Source organism: Mirounga leonina, unplaced genomic scaffold (assembly GCF_011800145.1).
Source record: "Mirounga leonina isolate KUSES-001 unplaced genomic scaffold, KU_Mleo_1.0 Mir_179, whole genome shotgun sequence".
Lineage (NCBI taxonomy): Eukaryota > Metazoa > Chordata > Mammalia > Carnivora > Phocidae > Mirounga > Mirounga leonina.
The window spans coordinates 1362616-1384764 of record NW_023270466.1 but is presented as its reverse complement, the minus strand read 5'-3'; the positions used below and the strand labels follow the sequence as shown (position 1 = coordinate 1384764).

Here is a 22149-nt window from a genome sequence, read left to right as displayed (position 1 = left end):
GGTGCTAAGAGCTTTGATGCCAGGAAGATCAGGTTAAATCCTGGCCTTGCATCTTGCTCGTTGTAGGACTTTGAGCAGCCTCCTTAACCTCATTTACTTTATCTGTAAAATGGGACACTATTAATAATATAATAATAATAACTATGCCATAGGGTGGTTATTTAAGTGCATTAGTCCATATTATCAACATGAAATGGATCTTCTGCTACAGGCTTTAAAGAGTTTGAAAGGTTCGTGGTTCTGGCAGCTAGACAATCTTTGACCTAGTTTTGTGATGATATGAAATTTCTATGGCTTGACAGCAAGTGTTACATAGTGGTAAATTCCTTTGTAACAGGCTTGAGGGAATCCCATCATTTCTTCTATAACTGCATTTTGGTGTCTTAGTGTATTTGAAAATGAACAGCACTTAGTGTTTTTACAACCTCTGTTGCGTTTTCAGACGACTACTCGTTTTATCTTTAAGTGTACATTAAGGATTTCTTGGATGTAGAGCATGGCTTGGCACACAGGTGTCAGGGTGGCCCCATTGGTTTAGTAAATAACATTTTATGGGGACACAGCTATTTCTGTTCACTTATGTGTTGTCCCTGGCTGCTTTCGTGTTCCAGTGGCAGAATTGAGTAGTCCTGACAGACCATACGGGCCACAAAACCTTAAATATTTATACAGTCTGGTCCTTTACAGAAAAAAAAAAAAGTGATGCTTATGCTTTCTTAGGCTTCCTGTTTCCACCTCTGTTTCTTAGGTGTTTCTTCTCCCAGCTGTTACTTCTGTTTTGCTTATCCCCAAGAACCCAGAATGCAGGAGCAGTTATGGTTGAAGGAATAAAAACACTGCACTAAACAGTGAAGGTTTTCTTTCATGGGTTGACTGCCAGAAGGACAAGAACTTGGGAGTGTGCCTGGCCTATAGATATTTCTGCTGTTGTTGCCATTGGGTTATAGATTTCACTGAAACTGGAGTGAAAAGCAGTGGTTACTGGTAACTAACTAGCTAGGGCCTCGCTCTAACTGGATGATCCAGAACACTGTTAGGTTGCATTCATTTGGATGGTGTTCTTTTTTTCCCCTGCAGAGGCCAGAGGGTCTAGAAATGGCATAAATTGGCTAGATAATGCAGGGAGACGGAGTTACTCTGGGGCTTTGTCCAGGTGAGATGTGAAAATCAGGCCATCTTTTCAGAGCTAGGATGGGAATTCATCAGATTGTGGGTCTGGTTACTTCTGAGGGGAAAGGCCGTCTCCTGTCTGGGAGGTGTATTCATTGTTTAAAGCCCCATTCATTATTTAACACATTTCTCTGGGCTATAGATTATTCTGGTTTAGGGCACTGAGGGTTTTGAGAAACATAACAGAGAGGTGTGTAATTTATTCTGTAATCATAGGCTGAATCCATTTCAAAAGAAGCCCAACATTTGAAGATAACCAAGTATGTTATATTGTTTACTTTGGGGAGTGTTCTCCCCCCCGCCCCCAGCCCAACCCCGGCTCAGCAGCTGCCAAATTAAAAAATCAATCTACTTAGTTGCAAATCACCACCTCACACACCCACCTTCCTCCCCCCCCACCAAACAAGTCAAAATTGGAAAGTACAAAAGAAATGCACCATTTCTATGATGGGGTCGAGAAAAATGATCTCTTAGGGCTAAGTATAGCTGGGCCTAGCAAAATTTAAAAAGAAGCAATTGTTGGTAATGTTCTCATACTTCAGGTTCATACAATGTGGAATATGAGAGCTGACGGAATCTTAGGGGTTCTGGAATCTGCCCCACCCCCAAGACCACAGAGAAAGGAATCAGGGCATAGAGGGGTTAGTCAGCGCTCTGCTTTTCACCCTCTTTGTGAGGCTTCATTCACCTTCTCCTCTTTGCTTCCAGCTGCTATCAATCAAAATAAATTTGTTCTAAGAAGTGACTTGAAATGGTCACGCTAGATTGTCCAGACTGAAAACCCTGTTAAATTGGGACCTCCCAGAGGGAGATATACAGGTTACTGGGGTTCAAGCCCACGGCAAAAGGAATAAAACCTCCAAGGGAAGGATTTCAAATACCATGGAGGGAGGGCAGTTTTTGGTGGGGAGTTAGGGAGGCTTTCTTGGCTCTGGTACCCAGAAGTGGATTTGGAGATAAAAATTCCAGTTTTGTTAGGAAATGTTCCCAGGAAAAAGACTTTCAGGAGCTTGGGGGGATTGGGGCAGGGAAGGGAAGGAGGTCACACAAGTGTGTGATGTTGAGCAAAGTTGTACAGAGGGTAACTTGGGCTGAAAGCCACAGAGGATTTCTGCAAGAGTGTAGGTCCTGCTTTAGAGTTGTCCTGGCCAAGGGGCGAGAGAGCAGAGGTATTTATCCTCCCACACCTGTCACTTCTTAACCTGACAGTTAAGAGGTGAGTGGGGGAGGCTCATTCTCCATCCTGCATTGGGTTCCAGTAAGCTGAGGCAGCCTTCCCCCAAATGATTAAGCTGCTATATAACTAAGGGGAAAAGGGCATCCAGGGGGAATTGGGCAGAGCCCTGCCAGGTTCTCTGCAGACACCTTCCTGATACTTTCAGATCATGTTATAAATATAACAGGGAGAAAACAGATCAGGGCATGCATCCTCTGATTCATCTTACTTCCTAAGCTCATTAGGTAGAATCACTGATTGGATTTTAGCTTTTTTTTTTTAAGATTTTTTAAATTATTATTTATTTGACAGAGACAGAGAGAGACACAGTGAGAGAGAGAACACAAGCAGGGGGAGTGGGAGAGGGAAAAGCAGGCTTCCCGCTGAGCAGGGAGCCCGATGCGGGACTCGATTCCAGGACCCTGAGATCATGACCTGAGCCGAAGGCAGACGCTTAACGACTGAGCCACCCAGGCACCCAGATTTTAGCTTCTTTAGTCTTTGGAATTCCTATTCTAAATGAAAGTTGAGAAAATGAAGGTTTCAGCTATAGTAAACCAGCCACAAATTTAGATATTTGGTTGGCAGGCTTTTCTTTCTACCTCTCTCAAGGAATTTCCATTTCCAGTATGGAAACAGACTTAAAACACAAAACAACAACAACAAAAAACACAACTAGCATATATTCCAAGTAGCAATTGAAAGGAAAATAACAATGCAGTAAATGTTCTGAGCCTCAGATCTAATTACTAAGCACACAGCATCCTGGTTGTTTTCTTACACCGGCGTGTAATCCATCTGTACATATAGTAACAGCAGGAGTTGTTGGTGTCATACAGACTTGAATTCATTGCCCAACTCACAACTCTAAAAGGAAGAAGGAAAAAGGGGAGGAGAATTACCTTTCATGTAGAGCAGAAGGCAGATGGGATGGGAGTGTGAGAGGAAGAGAGGGAAAGAGGTGGGCTCACCAAGAGGGGCCATTGCACCAACTTGGGAGTGTCTGAGTGAATGCAAAGAAGATAGGAACAGCTGGTGTTTACTGAGCTTTAACTAGGCTCTAAGCTCTGTTCTAAGGACTGCTTTAATGCATTAACCTACTTAAACCTCACAGTGATGCTGTAAGTGGGGAAACAGGAAGAAACATGCTGGAGGTCACATCACTAGTAAGTGGCAGAACTGGGATTTGAACGCAGAGCTGGTGGCTTAGCTGGACTTGGCATCTGCCTGTTATGTACAAAATTCTTTGTCTTGAGTCTAAACTACATAAAAATTCACCTTTATCCTCTGAGTAGAACTTAGCTTCCTTTTTTTTTAAATTGAATTTTATTATTCATGTAATGGGTGAATACATGTAAAAAGTATAAGCTAAAACATCACAGATAAAACAGAAGTCATGGTTTCCTTTGAGTAACACTTCTAAATTCCTGTTTTCTCCCTGCTATGTTTATTGTGTATCATTTCAGATCTTTAAAAATACATTTAGATGCTTACTATGTATTCTTTGAAAATATAGGGTAGTGTTTTGTACTTTTTACTTAAAAAAGAAAACACATTAATTATATGATACCATAGCTCAGAGGTTCCCAAACTTTGTTGATTTATGGCTCTCTTAGTATCTTAGTAATTATTTCATGGGGCCCTAGGTCAAAAGTACTTATTTCATGGTGCTCTACCTAATAAGAGTTAGGGACAACAAACTTAGTATTTATGTCCTAACAGCTTAGTGGCCATTTAAAACATGACCTACATGAAAATAGTATTTCCAGTTCATTCTTTTTTTTTTTTTAAAGATTTTATTTAGTTATTTGAGAGAATGAGATGGAGCATGAGAGTGGGGAGGGTCAGGGGGAGAAGCAGACTCCCTGCTGAGCAGGGAGCCCGATGTGGGACTCGATCCCAGGACTCCAGGATCGTGACCCGAGCCGAAGGCAGTCGCTTAACCAACTGAGCCACCCAGGCACCCTCCAGTTCATTCTTAACCACCATTACCTGGGAACAGGATGTGGGCACCTGTCGGGCAGCCCCTGGCTCCTCAGATTCCAGGACCAGATCAGATAGATACTGCCATACTCATTGCCTCGCACACCTCTTTTCGCATGGTACTTGCTTTTTACCACAGCAACCGCTAAAAACCCAGCGTTGCAAAAAGCATGACATCAAAAGAAATCTAGCATGATCTAATGTTAGAGCTGGGAACTTCCTTGAGCTGCTAGATTGCACAGTGGGTATCTGACAGATTTCTAGAATGGCTCCTTTTCCCTGGGGCGCTTCAGTGCATGATTTGAGAACTGTGGCCATAGTTATAAATTTTGCAGTTCACTTTTTTCATCACACTGTGTGTTTTTAGAGATCTAACCATGTTACCCATCAAGATCTACCTCCTATAATACAGTGAAGAATCCTCTAGAATATGAACAGATGGACACGTTATTTACCATTTTCCTGATGATGGCCATTAATAGTCCAATGTTTTATAATTTAATATAATCTTGCAGTGAGAATCCTTGTTATGTTCCTCTGTGTTCATGTGGGCAAATTGGGGAATAAGGGAATTGTGGGGCCATAGGCCAGTCAGAGTTTTAAATTTTAATAAATGCTCACAAACTGAGCTTGACCCTGTCCAAAGAAATGATTTACTATAATCCCTTGAAACATGACTAATGCTGGCTTATTTTTCTTAGGGCTCTATACCCCATGACTATCCCCACTGCAGAAGAATAGTTGTCCTGGTAGAAAAGTATGTAGTGGTCACACTGTAGATGTATGTCATCAAATACATGAGGTTTGAGAGGCAAGGGTAGGGTGTGAATAGGCCAAGGGGAGGAGGAAGGTCGGAACCCATCAGAAACTGCAGGGTGTATTTCGTAGGACAAAGTAGTCATTCATTTAGAGTAAATAGCTTACTTAGGGCACAGATGGCAAATATTTTGCAGGCATACCTTCCATGTTCCCTACCCCTCTATGGCAGACACAGCCAATCCATCATGGCACTCATTCTCACTGAGACTTTGATCCTTCTTCATGGCCCTGGGAGATTGCTACCAACTAACTGATATGGGCATATAAAAATGAAATGTACCTGTCATCCCTGGAGGCAGAGAGGAGGAGGAAAGGCAGGTTGAAGTTAGGCAGAGAAGGGCTAAGGAGTTCAAATGATGCCAAGCAAAGAGAATTCGGAAAATGCATTTCAGACTTTATTGGCCAAATGACTAGTGATTCTCCTTTGTGAGACAAGAGCAGTAGGTATTGATCTCAGTTGGTATTTGTTTTCTTGCCTTAGTTCTAAATTATCCTATTTCTAAAAAAATAATCATCAGAGGCCCCTTTTATTATTCTCCTCCATGGGATATGGTCTACTAATTAAATGGTCTACTGTACTTATTAAGTAAAAACAGCATCAGCAAACAAACATTTATTGATATTTTTCACATGCCAGGCATTTTAAGTGTCTCATGTTTATTTTTATTAACTTCTAAAATCCTTGCAACAACCGTGGAAGTAGGTATTACTGCTATTCCCATATGATAGTTGCAGCAATTGAGAGCGAGGTTAAACATTTTGTACATGGTTATACAGCTAGTAAGTGGCCCAATCAATATGTTTTTCCACTGTTCAGTGATAACTGTGTAAATGCCAAGCATTGCTTCTGACTAGAAGGAGATAACCAAAAGTAGAATGATGGTCTCCAAAGGCGTGGAGAAAGGGGTGGGCCGAGTGACTGTTTATTAGGGCTAGAGTTTCAGTTTTACAAGGTGAAAGTGCTTTGGAGAAGGATGGTGGTGATGGTTGCACACCATTATGAATGCATTTAATACCACTGAACTGTACACTTAAAAAGGTTAGGATGGTGAATTTGATGTGTATGTTACCACAATTAAAAAAATGAAAAAAGGAGGAAAAACCAGGTTCTCAAAATGAACAGACCTAATTTTGATCAGAAGCAAAGAAACTTGCCGTGTCCATTTGTGCAATACATCAGAGGTAAATGTGTGGTTTTCTGTCCAACTCTTCATGACATTGACATGGTTAAAAAAAACCCTATTCTTGTTTTAGAAGACTGTAGTGATCAGACACCCTGGATTGGAAACTCTTGATTTGACCATTCCATTTTTCAGCTCCTGGGGAAAGAAGGAATGTTTGTCGAGAATAATGTTTTAGAGCAGACTGATCTTTGGGGAGGCCACATGGCCAAGGTGAAGGGCCTGTGCTCTGGAATCCCACCGTGCGCTGGTTTCACCACTTAATCTCTGGGTGACCTTAGGCTAGTTGTCTAATGTCCTGAGCCTCCTAATTTCTCATCTGTAAGTGGGGTGGTAGTGATGGCCCATGGAAATGCTTAGAGTAGCACCTGGCATTTAGGAAGCACTCAACATAGGCTAGCTCTTCTTCGACTTTCTGGTTATGCATTTATATCAAACGGTAGGGACACTACGGAACTCTGAGGCTTAACTGGATGACACAAATGGAGTATAAGCCTCAAGGTATGGTAAGCGTCCTCCTTTCCTCTCTAGTATTGAGTGTGAGGGGTGCCCGGTAAGTGAGGGCTCTCTGACCTCCTGATGGATACCAACGGCACTCCTATTGTCTTTATAAACTGCAGGTGTATAGAGCGATGCTTCCTGACATGCCCTAAGTGGCTTCAGGGACGTCAATGGTTAGGGATATTAAAAGCTGCCTGGCTCTCAACATGTTGGAATGACCTCCACTCACAGTGTGGAGCGAGCTGGCTGCTGGGATCAGCATGTATCTGCTTCGAATGCCTGTCACTAACACCATTTTGAGCTACCCAGGTCTTTGGGCTTCTTTGTTTTGTGATAGAGCTGGTTTTTCTTCTAGATGATCTCAATCTTCTGAAGTAAGATATTTATCACTTGTTCCTCCCTACTATAAAAGAAGAATTGCCTCTGTGTGATGGGGCTAATGCTGGCTTGGCCCACTGTTCACCTGACAGGGGCGACCTGGCAGGGGGATGGGGTGCTGAAGCTGTCTTGGACTGTGACTCTTTGAGGTCGTGGATGTCCAAGTCTTTAGCCATTTGTGGCTTGCCCAGAGCAATGGAGCTCCATCACCTAGGGTCCACTAGAGCCATGAGAATATCCCATTGAAGTGCATGTTCTCTCCCTAGTTCTTCTCTCTTAGTAGGACTCAAATACTACTCTGTTAATTCTCAGTAATTTATAACCTTGCCTGTTGTATTTTCATTATGGAATTGTTTGTATTGATCTTCAGAAGGTGGAACCTTGAGGAAATATTTATGGGAACCAAGACTGTACTTTGGAAAAAGACTATATTAAATTTCTCTTAGTTATTAAGTATGCATCACATGGTTCAACCATTTGACCTATAATCTCTCTCTCTCTTTTTTTTTTCTCCCTAGCACTGGCTTGAGCCTAATAAGTCCATCTCCAAGCAAATGAAATGTAAGTGTCAATCTGTGGTTTCACTTTTGCTATGAACTGTCCAAAGATAGGTTCTGTTTCTTGACCAAGTTTCTCCTTCCGAGGAAGAAATGGCTGGAGCTGAAGATCTGTGGGTGGGGGCTTCTCTCTCTCCTATTGGGTGCTGTGTGACTTCTCTTTGCTGGCCTTCACCTTCCCTGTAGTCACTCTTCCCGTCACCTTACCTTCAGAGTTCATATTCGAACAGGAGCATTGGAATTAGATGATTAAGTATTGGTTAAACATAACCACCAGGTGCCCGGTTCCTTTGGATTGTGGGGGTTGCTAGTAAGTGGTTCAGGGTGGAAGGTGCAGTCTTGCGGGGATGAGAAAAGTGGGTGTATTTTGAAACTAAACTCTTGCCTCTAACTTCACTGAAGACTGTTTTATTCTTTTTCTATTCTTCAAACTCCCTGCAATAATTTCTTCCCCCTGAGTAATTGTTTTCAATCTCTTGTGTTCTGAACTTTTTTTTTTTAATTGATGAACTCTTGGGGAAGTTGCCTTGGGAAACATCTTTCTAGAACATCTGGTCATCCACTTTGGGCGTTGTGAGGAGGGTGTTGACTGGGTCCTGGATGGCATGTTTTGTCTTGGTCATCCGTGCTAGGCTGTAGTCAGCCTGCTTTTATTTATGATTTGGAGCAGGGCTTCTGAAATGCACTTCAGAAATTCATTGCCTGCCCTGAAATCCATTTATCGCTCTGTGTCAACTTTCCCAGGGCTCTGAAATGTAGGCGATAAATCAGTTTCTCATCGGAAATCAGTTTAGCACATATTATGTCACTTATCATTATTCAAGGGATTCTTTCCTTTTTCAAATATAAAGAAATTATTCTGGGCAGGGTTTTTAAGTGGGAAAAGTAAGAAACTGAACATGGATGGCAGACTAGCAACCAATACATCTATTCCTTAATCCTCCTTTTTCTCCCTCCTGTTCCCTCCCCCCTCATCCCTCCTTCCCTTTGTCCCTTTCCATTCCTCTTCCTTCCCTCCCCCATCTCTCTGGAACAAACTCTGTCTGATCAGTGCAGGAAAGACAGCCATGTTGTTCTGGGGAAGGCTGGGAGCCATGGCTGTTGCAGGAAGCTGACAGGAAAGTTGTATGAGGTGAAAACAGGAGCAGCAGTGGACATGCCTTGTCCAAAGAGGTCAGTCTGTTGGGGTACAGCTGGAATAAATTCGGAACAAGCATCCAAGAAGAAATAGGACAGAGGTATCGAGAAGCTCTATATAGAATGATATGAAGGATGATATGAAGGATAAGAATGAATTAGCATGTCTGAAAAAAAAATTGCTGGAGCACCTGCGTAGCTAACTCAGGTTAAGCATCTGACTCTTGATTTCTGCTCAGGTCATAATCTTGAGGTCCTGGGATTGAGCCCATGTGGGACTCCTTACTCAGTGGGGAATCTGTTTGAGATTCTAAGATAACTAAATGAAAGAGTCTTTAAAAAATTGGCGATACCTAGCTTTTATCCCTTAGCTACTAAGTTTCGAAATTTTTGTTTGTGTTTTAAAATGTTCAGACAATTTCCCAGGAAGCTTATTTATAGTAAACGGTTCTTTGACTTTGGTTCTTAAATGTCATGCAATATTTTCCTTAGGCTACACATATTTTTAAAATATAAATTTATCTCTAAAGTCAGATGCCTTTCAACAGTTAATAGAAGAAACAACTTTTAATTTGTGAAGAATTTGCTGCTTAAGAGCTTTGTCTCCATGCTAAGTAAATCTGAACAACTAATTGAAAATTTACAAGGTTTGGTAAAAATGTTTTAAGGATTGACATTTGACTGCTGGCCAATGTCAATCTAATAACAAATGAAATCTGAATCAGGAAAGAACTCTATAAAATTCAGTTTCTAAACCAGACCAGGTGACTCCCTGATTCTAGGAACTGGTAAAGGTCTTATCTATCACCCAGTCTGCTGTTGTGTTTTTGAGGACATTACTAAATAAGAAATCATGTAATTTTCTCAAGATCACAAATCTAGCGTCTTTTAGTATCAACAATTTCTGTATTATTATATGTATATCCTGGGAATATTAACTTTACCATAAATTCGAAAAAATGTTAAACTAGGACTTGTATATTATTAACCCAGAGAAACTGGGTGCAACTCCTGGGACTCATCTGTGAATCTATCAAAAGGATCTGTTTGCAGGTCCTCCAGGCAAATTTCTTCTTGGGTATGTGTATACCTTTAATCCTTTGATTGTCTTTGAGGAGCCAATGAGGGCAAAATTTTTTGGAGGAATGGTTTGATGGCAGACTTTCAGGTTCTTTATCCTGACCCTATTAAGATCTCTTTAACTATAGGTGTTCTCAGGAATGGTATTTTCCAGGGTTGGCTGAAGGTCAGCTGCCCTGATGACAAACTCTCTACAAAGACATTATTATCTTATTAGGATTTTTAAAGATAGTTCATTTTTATTTATTTTACTTACTGTTTAAAAATTTTCCATTTTTAATGAGATACAATTGGCATGTAACATTATGTAAGTTTAAGATATGTAACATAATGATTTAATATATGTATATATTGCAAAATGATTACCATAGTAAGATTAGTTAACATCCATTACCTCACATAGACATTCACACCTCATATATTAAAACAGGTTTTAAATAATGTCCAGGATTTTTCTTAGTTTGGGTTTTCATTTTAAATTCTTCTGAACTATTTCCTTTCTCTTCCCCCATGTATCTCCAAGCCCACTCCAAAGAAATAACTGTTAACAGTATTTTATATAGCCTTCTGGAATTTCTTATGTATAAACTCCCACATCATATATATGACCTTTTATAAACAGAAATGAGATCAATCTCTATATATTATTCTTCACCTTATTTTTTAATAGCTTTAGAGATTTTTTTAATATCAGTGATTGACTGACTTCATTTAATTTATTAATTTCTATTATTTTTTAAAAGATTTTATTTGAGAGAGAGAGAGAAAGAGTGAGTGAGAGAGAGAGCATGAGCCGGAGAGGGTGAAACAAACTCCCCACTGATCGGGGAGCCCGAGGCGGGGCTCAATCCCAGAACTCCGGGATCACGACCTGAGCCAAAGGCAGACGCCCAACTGACTAAGCCACCCAGGTGCCCCAATTGACTTCATTTTAAAAATGACTTTCTGACAATTACATGAATATATAACAGACATCAAAATATTTTCTAGTAATTTGCAATTATGCATTATGCTGCAATAAACACACTTGTATGTACTTTCTTGCATGTTTACAAGTACATCTGTACTAGAAATTCCTTTTAGAAGTGAAATTGTTGGATCAAAAGGTATACATTTTATGTTTTCTTAGTGGTAAATATCCATTTAAAGACCTTGTAGTTATTTACCCCCAATAATGTTATGTGAGAGTGTTTCCCCCAAATCTTATTGAAAATAGGTAGAATCAAACTTATTTTTATGGTGACTTCAAATGTATTAAGAGAAATATTTAATTGAAAGAATAATTAATTGGACAGTTACTTAATTGGGTATACATTCTATTTTATTTTTAAAAAGATTTTGTTTATTTAGAGAGAACACAGTGGGGGGGAGGGGCAGAGGGAGAAGGAAAGAGAGCATCTCAAGCCGACTCCGTGCTGAGCACAGAGCCAATGTGGGGCTCGATCTCATGACCTCGAGATCATGACCTGAGCCAAAATCAAGAGTCAAATGCTCAGCCAACTGAGCCATCCTGGTGCTCCTGAGTGTACATTTCAAAGCCGAAAGACTTCTTAAACCAAAGTCTTATTTCTCCTCTGAACTTAAATTTTATTTTTTAAATGAACATATGGTAAAATTGACTTTATTTTGATGTATACCTCTGTAAATTTTAACATATAGGTTTGTATAACCTCCAGTACAGAGTAGAGAATAAATCCATCACCCCAAAAACCTCCTTTGTTTTCCCTTTTGTAGTCCTGTATCCCTGCCCCTAAGCACTAGCAACCCCTGATTTGTTCTGTCAGTATAGTTTGTGTCCTTTTAGAATGTCCTATAAATGGAATGATATAGAATATAATATTTTGAGACTTTTTAAATCAGCCTTAATAACTCTGAAATTCAGCCAAGCTGCTATATTTGTCAATACATGATACAGAAAATTATTAAAAGTAAAAGTTGGTCGGGAGCCTGGGTGGCTCAGTTGGTAAAGCGACTGCCTTTGGCTCAGGTCATGATCCTGGAGTCCCGGAATCGAGTCCCGCATCGGGCTCCCTGCTCGGCGGGGAGTCTGCTTCTCCCTCTGACCCTCCTCCCTCTCATGCTCACTGTCTCTCATTCTCTCTGTCTCAAATAAATAAATTAAAATCTTAAAAAATAAAGTAAAAGTTGGTCTTTGAAAATATCAAGAAAATGATGAACCTCTAGCAAGACCGATAAAGAAAAAAGAAGACACAGGTTACCAATATCAGGAATGAAAGAGACTATCACTACAGACCCCACAGAACAACTCTAGGTGTTAGTTTGACAGCTTAGATGAAATGGGCTCATTTCTCAAAAACCATGAATTACCAAAACTCACCCAATATGAAATACATAACATGAGTAGTTTTATGATTATCAAAGAAAAAGGTTAAACTTCCAGATAAGAAAATCTCTCGCCCATTTGCTGTCGCTCTGTTGCTATAGAACCCTCTTTGCTTTAAGTAGGAGCTTCTCCTGGAGCTTTCCCCCTCCATGGTGATGCCCTCCCAGTATCTGAGTTCTGTCCAAGGGATACCAGAGGGAAAAACGTGGAGAACCCAACACCAGTTCAGTGGTCTTGTGAATTATTCTCTTTTCCCACTCTGCTTGCTGTTATTTACTTTCCAGAGTCCTTAAATAGCTGCTGCACACATTCTGTCCGGGCTTTATAGCTGCATTCAGTGGGAGAGGTGGGGTGGGGTGTGATTGATCAATACTTGCTGGAATTGGAACCTTCAAATCTAACCTTTTATCGTTCCTTGTCGACTAGGTTAAAATGCAGGTAGGCTACATGATTTGGGCAGTGTTGAGGGGAATATCTTCCCCATTCCCCTGTTCCATCATTGCATGTCTATAGGCACAAATGTGGACGGAGCTTTGATCTTTTCCTTTTCAGAGTATTCAGATAGTAGGTTTTCTGCGAACGAAGTGTTAAATGAAGTGCATATGTTGGATATTAGATTTTCAGAGTCTTTGTTTTCCATGTAGGAATAGTGAGTGTTTGCACTTACAACGTATAGCTTTTAGCCTTGTTTCCTAACTGTGGGATGTAGCTTAGTGTGTCTACATGTAGTGACACACATCAAAAGAACAAAACTTTCATGTCTTGCAGGATCTGTGTAACCACACAAACTGTATTAGCGTGAAGAGGTTTAAAAAAGTTGCACATTATGACTCAGATGTGCATAAATGTGACATTATTTCCCTATGACTGAATTCAGTTTTCTGTGAGCTTCTTTCCTTGTTCCTTTGGGGGCAACAAAGTTCAATCTTGGCCCTTCAGGGTAACTCAAGATCTACCAGTTTAGAATTTGATCTCTTGGGCGCCTGGGTGGCTCAGTTGGTTAAGCGACTGCCTTCAGCTCAGGTCATGATCCCGGAGTCCTGGGATCGAGTCCCGCATCGGGCTCCTGGCTCGGCGGGGAGTCTGCTTCTCCCTCTGACCCTCTCCCCTCTCATGCTGTTTCTCTCTCTCTCTCTCAAATAAATAAATAAAATCTTAAAAAAAAAAGAATTTGATCTCTTTCAGGAAATTACTCAGTGAATTCATTGTTTAAACATGAACACTTGAAAGTGCATACTTATATGCTGGGGTATTTTTCCCACACCAAGAGCTTTTCCTCCTTCTCCATTCCGGGAATGGCCTCTTGAGGCAGGGGATGCTTCTGTACCATCATGGCAGCAAAGATGATGTCTCTCTCGTGCCCGGTCCTCTGAGTCTTCCCCTGACCTGTCTTAGGTGATTTGGCTTTTGGTTGCTGACGTCTTTCCGCACTGTATCCTCTCTGGATGTCACTGGTCCCACTTGCCCTTTCATATGCACTGGTCCGTGCTGCTGGGACCTCTGCTCCTGGTCTTGCCCTGCAGGTCTACAGACTGCGCCCCCTGGTGGTCCCCATTCTAGGCGTCTTTCACTCGTTGGCTCTCAGCGCTGCTCAGCCTCTTCTGTGCCCTGCTTCAGCCTTGGGAACACTTATGTACCCTAAGTAAGGCTCCTTCTCTGCTTAAACACAGTGTGGGGCCATTTCTTCTGTGTTCTCCAAAGTCCTAACAGAACACTTCCCCAAACTATTCTGGGATTTCTTTGTCTTGCTTGTATGCCTCACTCTGTTCAGCCAAGCTAGGGTGTTGAGGGGTGCTGGATGCCCTCTCTTAGCTGCAGATAGCATTTTAAATGTGGTTTTGTCCTCTCTGGGTCTCTCCAAGCTCTACTTGCCTTCCTTCGCCACCTCTTACCCACAGTTAATAATGGCTTTTATCCTTGGATGCAAGATTAATATCCTAAAACGATACTTATACGCAAGCAGCAACTATTTCTGAAATGTAATGGAAGAAAGGGCTATCACCTACAATAGGAATAACAAGTAAAAACGAATTTCTCAAATATAACAAGAAATGTGCAAAACTATGAAATTATACTGTGGAGACAAAAGCTCCCGAGAGCAAACCCGAGCAGATTACTTAGCCTGGACTGGCAAGGGCGGGGCAGTTCCGCCTCCGGCAAAGACATCTGGGAACCAGGGCAACAGGCCTCTCCCCCAGAAGATCAGCGAGAACAGCCAGCCAAGACCAAGTTTACCGATCAATGAGAACGGCAGACTCCAGCGCTAGGGGAATACTGCACATAGAATCCATGGCTTCTTCTTTTTTTTTTTTTTTTTTAAGATTTTATTTATTTGACAGAGAAAGACACAGCGAGAGAGGGAACACAAAGGGGGAGTGGGAGAGGGAGAAGCAGGCTTCCCGCTGAGCAGGGAGCCCGATGCGGGACTCGATCCCAGGACTCCAGGATCATGACCTGAGCCGAAGGCAGTCGCTTAACCAACTGAGCCACCCAGGCGCCCCAAATCCATGGCTTCTTTACCATGATTCTGTAGTCTTTCAAAGTTAATTTTTTTTAACTGTCTTTTTTTTTTTTTAATTTTTCTTTTTCCCTTTTTCAACTAACCTCTTATCAATCCCTTTTTTAAAAAACATTTTTATTTTTCATTTTTAGAGTCATATTCTATCCCTTCATAGTAGTTACTGTAGATTTAAAAGAGTTCAATAAATGGAGACTTCTTATGTTTCCATTTAATACTGTTAAAGTCAATTCTTTACAAATTAATATATACATTCAAATAATTTTAAAATAAAAATGTCAGTGAGATTCTTTATGGCATTTAACAAACTGATTCTAAGGCTCATTTGCAAAAGAAAATGCTCCAGAACAGCCAATAAATATGTGAAAAAGAACAATGATAGGGTAGGGTCCTTGTTTTATTAAGTAGCAAATCAAGGCATGTGAGCTATAATAATTGAGTCCTTGTAATAGACGCATATAGTAATTAAGATAGACACAGGAATAGGAAAAGAAACAGAACAGAAAACACCCAATCTCAAATTGACCCATTATTTGTGAGTATATGGTTATGATAAAGATATTTCATATCTGAGATAGAAAGATTACTCAGGCATGATTTTTTGGATTTTCTTTCCACTTGGAAAAAGAAAAAAAAAACTAAAGACCTACCTCACAGCATATATGGCAGTTAATTCCAGATGAATTCAAAAGCCCAATATATTTAATAGTCTATAGAAGTTTTAGGTACAAATTTAGGAGTCAAACAGGGCTTCCTAAGGAAAATATAAACAGAAGTAACAAAGCAAAATGCTGACAAATTTGTGCAAAATTAAACTCATGTACCAGAATATTTGGTTTGCTCACTGCACAGAGTAGATTTTTAGTAAATATTTGTTGAATGAATGAGTATAAAACAAATTATAAATAAATTAAAATACAAAGTAAATAATGGAAGAACATTTGCTAAATATGTAACAAGTACTAAATATGCAGACTACATAAAGTGTGATGGTATAATCCCAAAGCTAAACAACTCAGTAAAAAATGTGAAAAGACCTTTAGAAGGAATAAAAATAAATGGCCAGTAAACTCATAAACAGATGCTCAATATCATTAGTAATAAGGAAAATGTAAATTAAAACAAGGTGTTTTTGTTACATGAGAAAATGGTTAATACTGATATCCAATTGATGAGGATGAGAGTAATATCTCTGGTGGGGGCATTATAAACTGGTAAAGCCATTTGGGAGGGAAATTTGTCTTTCTAAATTAAAAATGCCTGTGTCCCTTCACATGCTAAGGACAATCTGCTGGGTATAATTGAAGAACGGTAAAAAAAGGATGGTAATTTAACCTTTGGATTCTTTTTAGTTCTTCCATTTTTGTTGAAGTGCTCAAAAAAGTAGCTGGAAGGTAATATAAAACTTATGTTTGAGATGATATGATTACATTTTTGTTGTTGAATTTAAATTCTCTCTCAAGTTATCAGCCATCGCTCATTTGGACTCATCTTATTAGTTTTAACTTTTTCTCCATATAGAATAACCTACTTTATATATGAGATTTTGAATTTTAATTTTGCATTGGGCAATTATATGCTTCATGGGTTAGTTTAGAATGATTAACAATATTCAACATCAGAATTTATGAGATTGGTGAATTCAGAGAAAGTGTCTAGGAAACTTAAAGTATAGATCAGAAGTAAAAGTGTAGATGTGTTTTTTTAAGAAAAGGCCTATGTCTCTCGATCCAACAAGCTCATCTCTATGAATCTATTGAAAGTGAAATTTAAGAAAAAGAAGATAGTAGGAAGGGAAAAATGAAGCGGGGGAGGGGGAACCAGAGAGGGAGACAAACCATGAAAGACTATGGACTCTGAGAAACAAACTGAGGGTTCTAGAGGGGATGGGGGTGGGGGGACGGGTTAGCCTGGTGATGGGTATTAAAGAGGGCACGTACTGAATGGAAAAAAAATATGTACATACATACACATAAAATTAAGTATATCTGTGTAATCCAGGTAAAAACGAAGATTTAGCCATATCTGAATTGGAATGAGGTAGAAAATGGTCCGTTTTTCCCATCCTGACCTCATTCTTATAATTTATCAGATTCCCTTTGGTATTATCTTTTATATTTTATCAACCCATTCTTCCATCCTTCCCTGCTTCCCTCCTTCCTTCCCTCCTTTCATTTTTTCTCCCTTTCCTTCTTCCATTTCTTTTTTCCTTCCTTATTCATTACTCAATTCACTTGTGCTCTGTAAACCTATATGGGACCAAAGCCATGAACCATGTTATAGGCCCTTAGGAAATACAGTTTAACAACAAGAGGAGCTTAGGTGTTTCAGTTTCAAAGGGCTCCTAGTTGCAGTTTATTTGAGTGAAAGTTGGGCAAAACACTTTTTTTTCGGGGCACCTGTGGTGGCTCAGTCGATTAAGAGACAGACATAGATCTTGGTTTCTGCTCAAGTCATGATCTCAGGGTTGTGAGATTGAGCCCCATGTCTGGCTCATGCTGGGGCTGAATCCTACTTGAGATTCTCTCTCTCCCTCTCCCTCTGCCCCTCCCTTTGCTTGTGCTCCTGCTCTCTCTCTCTCTCTAAAATAAATAAATAAATCTTAAAAAAAACAAAACAAAAAAACACTTTTTTTTTTCTCTTTTGGGTATTATGAGGTTTTGATGGTCTCCAAAGCCCCTTAAAGTTTCAAAAACAAAAATAATTTTAAAATTTTATGTTCGCAATCTAAGTAAGAATAAATAGACAACAAGAAATGTTAGGGGGGAAAATGTCAGCAATATAAGTATTTACATATAAGGCCTAATTAATAAATGGTTAATAAAATATTTTTCCTATCAGTGCAAATGATTAAGCCAAGGGCGGTAGGTGCTATCAGTAAATTTGAATGAACAACTTTGGTGAATGTGTAAAGGTGGACATATTAAGAATGGACAATAGAGATTTGCCTGAAATATTTCCTATGAGCTCTATTACTGGATTATTAGAAACCCCATCCTGATTTCTCGTAGGTCTGGTTTCACCTACAAGTCAGTCCTATTCTTAGTTTGTTCTTTCATACATTATTCTGACATAAAAGTGACAGACATTTATAGATTATTTATAATAATATATCTCTGCAGCCATTTTTCCAAATATCCTTGAATTACCCTAAACTATTATTGGAAATATTTTTGTGAATAAAACTTAATTTAGGAAAACACTTCAAAGTTTACATTGATTGTAGAATTGAGTGCTGCTTTATTTCCATAAAGCATATCAACTAAAATATGGAAATATAGACTTTTTGTCTTTGCACTATGAAATATGATTGACAAATGCAAGATTTTTTCATAAGGGGCAGTTCATTTGTTATTGGGACTGGTATTCTACATATATATACATATATGTAGATATATATCTACATATATTTACATATATACACATATATCTACATATTATAGATATATGTGTATATATATGTAACATAAGTTAAGATGTCTTAATTATTTAATGATAAATCATCTTTTTTCAACTATTTTTTTTTTTTTACTGTTCAAGAAAACATTCTTATTGCATGAGGTATTATTAATTTTGAAATAACTTATTTCTCCACAAAGTGTTCTAGGGTTTGCACACAATTTGTGCTATTATTGTCTTCACCTGAAATTTCATATGTTATTAGCTGACACTCAAATCAGGGGATTTTAAGGGATCAATTGCATTTGCTTTTTTTTGTCAAGACAAATAATGCTAAGGGCCTGGTTTATTAATAATGAAAGAGACTAAGAACCAGTACATGGATATTTGTAATTGTAAGTTTCACAATACTTCCTTTTTAAAAAATTGTGTTATATGGCACAGCATGTATTTAGTTTAAAAGTGAAAGTGAATGTTCCATGATTCATTGTTTGCGTATAACACAAAAACTAATGATGTAATATATGGTGATTAACATAATAAAATTAAAAAGAAATGAAAAAAAGTGAAATTTATCCAAGCACAGGTTTATATTATGCAAGGTATATATTGCAGCATTGCTTATAACACTGAGAATTGGAAGAAATAAAAAGCCTATAATTCTGGCAAGGCTAAATAAATTATGTGGGATACATACAGTCATTACAAGGAACAAGGCAGAGCTAAAGTATTGACACTGAAAGATTTTGGATCTATCTTGGAGTTAAAAAAGCAAGTAAAAGTTTCACATGTCAGATGATCCATATATATGAAAATGGATTATTTTAGATGAACATGTAAGTGCAGAGGAGGCAAAGATGTGTACTAACTGGTTACCTCAGGGGAAGAGAGTAGGGTAGAAGGAGGTGAGGACACATGTTACATTTATTATATTATGTGGTTATATTTTATTATGTAATCATATTTTACTCAGATCTTTCACAATGAGAATATTTTCCTAGATCACTTGGTAATAAGAAAAAAGAGAAAGCTTTTTTAAAAAAGATTTTATTTATTCATGAGAGATAGAGAGAGAGCGAGAGGCAGAGGAGAAGCAGGCTCCCCATGGAGCAGGGAGCCCGATGTGGGACTCGATCCCAGGACCCCGGGATCATGACCTGAGCTGCAGGCAGACGCTTAACCGACTGAGCCACCCAGGCGCCCCAGGAGAGAAAGATTTATGTCAAAACTGAGAAAGAGAGGGAGAGGGAAAGTAGGGGAGAGAGGAAGGGAGAGATCAAAGTGCATTATACATTAAGAATGTACTATAAAAATACAGACCGAGATGAAAGACCCACTTCCAGAGAGGTTTTCTGCTTAATCCTGGCTGGTACCTGATTAGCCCAGCAGGGTAGTTAAGATCACCTTCTTGCTCTATTTATCAGACACTGATGCTGCCAAGCACCCTGAAGGGACAGGGGTGCTTGAAGATGGCTTCGGCTTGTAAATCAGGGTGGAGAGGACCCAGCTTCTGCATAATACATGGTGCAACTCAGCCATAGAGTACCGTTGAGTCAAGTTGCTGGCTGGCGTCTGTACCGCTCCCTCCCTAAAGTTCTGATGGCTCCGCCTGGAAGCCTGAGGTGGCACGTAATTTCTCTGATGGTGCTATTTGTGAAACGTGTTTATGTGGCATTCCTTCGCTTTCCAGCACCGCTTGAAGCTAATCTAATGAACAGTCCCCTTGCTGCTGAATAATTTCATCAATGGAGAACGTATCTTCTATAGCATACAGGGAGCATACCAGGAATCTGGCTTTTGCTCCGGTGTAAGGAACAGAAGGAGAAAAGCCACAGGTCCCATACCTATTCATGAGGCCAGTTAGGATGCCTGCCTTCCACTGCTTTTGTTCTTCCAAGGACTCTTCTTGCTGAGGGATTAGTTTCCTCAAGGGCCGCCATAACAAAACTACCCATGCTGGGGGGCTTAAACAACAGAAATCTTTTTCTCTCGCAGTTGTGGAGACTAGACTAGACCTTGAATGCAAGGTATCAACAGGGCCATGCTCCCCACCCCCACACCCCTCGAAGGCTCTAGTGGAGAATCCTTCCTTGCCTCTTCCAGCTCTTGGTGGTTGCTGGCTGTCCTTGGCGTTCCTTCCTTGGCCTGTAGCTATATCACTCCGATCCTTGTCTTCATCTTCACATCACCTTCTCCCTGTGTTTCTCTGTGTCTATGTTCAAGTCTCTTCTTTTTCTTATAAAGATACCAGTCATTGGCTTTAGGGCTCACCCTAACCCGGTATGACTTTGTTAATCACATCTGCAAAGACCTTATTTCCAAATAGGGTTACATTCTGATGTTCTAGGTGGGCAGGAATTTCCAGGGAACTACCCAGCCCACTGCACCAAGTGACCTCCCCTCAGACCTCCCACATCGTTGAATATTTCTGTTTATTCTTTTGGTTACCTTCATGTCTTTGCTTTGTGGCTCATTTCTTCACTTTGTGAATGTGTTCTTTTTTTGTGGAACTTGATCATATTTTTTAAGGGAAACAGATTTTTTTTTATTATGTTACATTAGTCACCATACAATATATCATTAGTTTTTGATGTAGTGTTCCATGATTCAGTGTTTGCGTTTTGATAGTAAAACTTTATGCATTTTACTTCTCCAAGCCCCCATAGTGATAGGAACCCCATCTCTGACCTCTTGGGGCAACCTGTCCCATTGACCTCATTCATATACTTGTCTAGTCCTATCTCCAGTGTTTAGTTTGGAAGATTTTTCCCCGTGGTCCATGGCTTAAGACAGGGCTATGCATGTAATCTGTTCCCAATCGATGCTAGTGGACTAGAATCAAAATGCTCCTTTTAGGGAGTAGGTAAAAGAAGTTTAACTGCCATGTTCTTTATTTTTATTTTTTATTAAAGATTTTATTTATTCGACAGAGAGAGACATAGCGAGAGAAGGAACACAAGCAGGGGGAGTGGGAGAGGGAGAAGCAGGCTTCCCGCGGAGCAGGGAGCCCGATGTGGGGCTCGATCCCAGGACCCTGGGATCATGACCTGAGCTGAAGGCTGGCGCTTAATGACTGAGCCACCCAGGCGCCCCTAACTGCCATGTTCTTTACAAACAAATCAAAACACACAACTGACCAAAGCCCATTGCATAGATCAAGTAACTGTACGTCCCCAACTGTTGTGGTTTAGTTTTGGCTGGTTTCATTCTTTCTAGTTTGCCTCATTCCATTGCTTCTTTCCAGCTTTGGAAACCACCTTCTGTTACTCTAGCGATAACTCAGTAGGTTTGGCAAGGCATCTCTCTTTCTTCCAGGTACAACTGTTTCATCGAAAATTTCCATGTTTAAACCTTGTATCAGAAAGTCCATGCAGTTCAGGTCTATAAATGATTTCTGTGTTGCATTCTTTTTGTTTTTCCAATGTGGAAAAAAATAATGGTAACAATAGGTAATGACCAAAAAGCCCTGAACTTTATGGGGTGCAATTCTAAATGGCATGCACTGATAAGCCCCAGATTTATACTTTTTACCCTTTTCCTTATGTTATGGTTGGTGGCAACACTGATGTCATTTTGATTGGGTACTAGGGTGGGTTCTTGGGCTTCAGGGAGGACCCAGCACTCTTCCTGGTTGGAAGGAGTGTGATGGGATATTGAAGAAAACAGAAGGAAGAGAGCATCTCCCATATGTAGTTGGGGTGCACTTCCAGGGGTTCCCTTCAGGAGCACCCATGTTGTTTCATGAAGGACCACATGATTCAAAACTATAGGTTGTGTTGGTAGTCTAAATGTCTGAATGATAACCGCAATGGACCAAGAGATTCCATGCTTGGTGTATGAGCACTGGAGGTGATTCAAACATGGGT

General features: G+C 39.9%; 1 protein-coding gene across 3 annotated transcripts in view; it reads left to right on the top strand.

The window, feature by feature from the left end:
- FRMD3 (FERM domain containing 3) overlaps window positions 1-22149 on the top strand; it is a 302714-nt gene that overhangs the window by 158640 nt on the left and 121925 nt on the right. For all 3 annotated transcript variants that reach the window (XM_035024381.1, XM_035024379.1, XM_035024380.1), the window contains one exon: window positions 7767-7809. In XM_035024381.1, coding sequence (XP_034880272.1) covers window positions 7767-7809 — 43 coding nt within the window. The remainder of the gene's footprint in view (window positions 1-7766; window positions 7810-22149) is intronic.